This window comes from Mandrillus leucophaeus, unplaced genomic scaffold, assembly GCF_000951045.1.
Source record: "Mandrillus leucophaeus isolate KB7577 unplaced genomic scaffold, Mleu.le_1.0 Scaffold17, whole genome shotgun sequence".
NCBI classification, from domain to species: Eukaryota; Metazoa; Chordata; class Mammalia; order Primates; family Cercopithecidae; genus Mandrillus; species Mandrillus leucophaeus.
The window spans coordinates 5,610,937-5,613,920 of record NW_012101698.1 but is presented as its reverse complement, the minus strand read 5'-3'; the positions used below and the strand labels follow the sequence as shown (position 1 = coordinate 5,613,920).

Sequence of the window (2,984 nt, the reverse complement as noted above, 5' to 3'; positions counted from 1 at the left end):
CCTGTAATCCCAACACTTTTGGAGGCCAAGTCAGAAAGATCGCTTCAGCCCAGGAGTTTGAGACCAGCGTGGGCAACATCGGGAGACCCCATCTCTAAAACTCTTTAAAAAAATTTAGCTGGATGTGGTGGCACACACCTGTGGTCTCAGCTACTCGGAAGACTGAGGTGGGAGGATCCCTTGAGCCCAGGAATTAGAGGCTGCAGTCAGCTGTGATCATGTCACTGCACTTAGCATGGCTCACAAAGCAACACTCTGTCTCGAAACAAAGAAACATACAAGGTAATGATATAGTGATAACAGTAATATCTCAAATATAATCTACATTCTCCTTCCTCCACTTGTGCCAAAAGTATTCTTTTTTCTTTTTTTGAGACAGAGTCTAGCTCTGTCACCCAGACTGGAGTGCAATGGCTTCATCTTGGCTCACTGCAACTTCTGTCTCCCAGGTTCAAGTGATTCTGCTGCCTCAGCCTCCAAAGTGGTTGGGATTACAGGCACCTGCCATCATGCCCAGCTAATTTTTATATTTTTGGTAGAGGGGTTTTCACCATATTGCCCAGGCTGGTCTTGAACTGCTGACCACAGGTGATCCACCTGATGTGGCCTCCCAAAGTACTGGGATTACAGGCGTGAGCCACTGTGCCTGGCGCAAAAAAATATTCTTTTTTTTTTTCTTTTGAGATGGTCTCACTACCTTGCCCAGCCTGGACTCAAACTCTTGGGCTCAAGCGATTCTCCCACCTCAACCTCCCAAGTAGCTGGGACTCCAGGCATATGGCACTGTGCCCAGCTCATCTTTATTGCTTTTTGTTTTGTTAAATCCAAGAGCCAGTCAAGGTTTGTTTGTTGCATTTAATTGTCGTGTCTCTTAAGACTCCTAAATCTAGAAGAATTTCCTCACCTGCATTTTATTGCCTCCCATTACAATGATTCTCCTGCCTCAGCTCCTGCAAGTAGCTGGGACTTACAGGCCCACGCCACCATGCCTAGCTAAATTTTTTGTAGAAACAGGGTTTGGCCATGTTGCCCAGGCTGCTCTCAAACTCCTGAGTTCAACCGATCCACGTGCCTCTGCCTCCCAAAGTGCTAGAATTACAGGTGTGAGCCACCATGTCTAGCCAGGTACAAATATTTTTGTAAGATTACAACCCAGGTGACATTGTTACTCCCTGTTGCACTATATCGGGTTTATAATTTTAAGAAATTTAGCCTTTAGCTGCTAGGTTTCAGGAGCAGTCTTCCAGATCAAAAATATCTTCAGCTGAGTGTGGTGCCTCATGCCTTTACTCCCAGCACTTTGGGAAGCCAAGACAGGATAATGGCTTGAGCCCAGGACTTTTGAGATCACCCTGAGTGACAGCAAGACCCTGTCTCAAAAAGAAAAAATATATACTCAAATACTTTTCATTTCTCAATTGTTTTTTTCCTTCCAGACTCGTAAAACAGCTAGTTGGCTGGCAGCAGAGCTCTCAAAAGAAGGCCACCAGGTGGCTCTGCTGAGTGGGGAGATGATGGTGGAGCAGAGGGCTGCGGTGATTGAGCGCTTCCGAGAGGGCAAAGAGAAGGTTCTGGTGACCACCAACGTGTGTGCCCGCGGTGAGCAGAGGACGTGTCCTACCTGGTCTGCCAGGCTCGGGGTCCCAGGCCCAGTTAGAGCCAGAAATCCTTGTATACAGGAAAGTTGTATGGTCTCAGGGAGATCGGTGTGGCTGGTGACAATATTCCTTTCTAGGAGAGACTGTTTGCATTTCCCTCAGGTGATAAGAACTCACACATGCTGGGCACGGTAGCTCACACCTGCAATCCCAAGGCAGGAGAATTACTTGAACCCTGGAGATGGAGGTTGCAGTGAGCCGAGATTGTGCCATTGCACTCTATCCTGGGTGACAGAGTGAGAATCCGTCTCCAAAAAAAAAAAACGAAGAGGCCACGCGCAGTGGCTCACGCCTATAATCCCAGCACTTTGGGAGGCCGAGGTGGGCAAATCACCTGAGGTCAGGAATTCGAGGCCAGCCTGACCAATATGATGAAACTCCATCTCTAGTAAAAATACAAAAATTAGCCAGACGTGGTGGCATGCGCCTGTAATCCCAGCTACTCGGGAGGCTGAGACAGGAGAATTGCTTGAACCCGGGAGATGGAGGTTGCGGTGAGCAAGATCACGCCATTGCACTCCAGCCTGGGCAACAAGAGCGAAACTCCATCTCAAAAATTAAAAAAGAAAGAAAAAGAACTCTCACAGAAGCCAGGAGTCCTGACTTGGTGGAAGGAAATGTACAGGCATCTGAGTGGTAGAGAACAGAGCCTGCTCTCCAGGGGCGCCCATCTCCAGAACATTGTGTCTCCCAGAGACACAATCTCCCTGATTGATTTCATGATTTTGTTGGCACCTGCCAAAGTTCTCTTCTTTTCCTCTGGGTTCTGCTGCCTGCCTATATGTGCCCTCTCTTGTACCCAATTCCCAGAGTTGGCCTGTCCCAAATTCTTTCCCTCTATCGAAAGTTGGTATGCATTGACCTACCTGTGGACAACAGTGATTTCTGTCTCCTGTCCTTAGTCCTGTCACCCTCCATCTCTCCTTCCCATAGGCATCGATGTTGAACAAGTGTCTGTCGTCATCAACTTTGATCTTCCCGTGGACAAGGACGGGAACCCTGACAACGAGACCTACCTGCACCGGATCGGGCGCACAGGCCGCTTTGGCAAGAGGGGCCTGGCAGTGAACATGGTGGACAGCAAGCACAGCATGAACATCCTGAACAGAATCCAGGAGCATTTTAGTGAGTCCCGGGGAGGGTCCTGTGCCTGGTGCTCTTTACTAAGTGGGGTGGGGTGGGGAAAGGGGTAGGATCTTCTGTAGCCCCGAGAGAGGCTCTGTCCCTGGCACACTCCCCTCCTTTCTGACCATATGGCAGTTCTCAGGGCCACACCTGGAGACTTCAGGACCCAAGGACTCCAAGGACAGCTCCCCCATGACCGGG

General features: G+C 49.3%; 1 protein-coding gene across 1 annotated transcript in view; it reads left to right on the top strand.

Annotated features, from left to right (window-relative positions):
- The window catches only part of LOC105537260 (ATP-dependent RNA helicase DDX19A-like), a 10,654-nt gene that overhangs the window by 2,977 nt on the left and 4,693 nt on the right, over positions 1-2,984 (top strand). The window contains exons 4-5 of the mRNA XM_011976823.1: positions 1,437-1,599; positions 2,592-2,783. Of these exons, the coding sequence (XP_011832213.1) occupies positions 1,437-1,599; positions 2,592-2,783 (355 nt within the window). The remainder of the gene's footprint in view (positions 1-1,436; positions 1,600-2,591; positions 2,784-2,984) is intronic.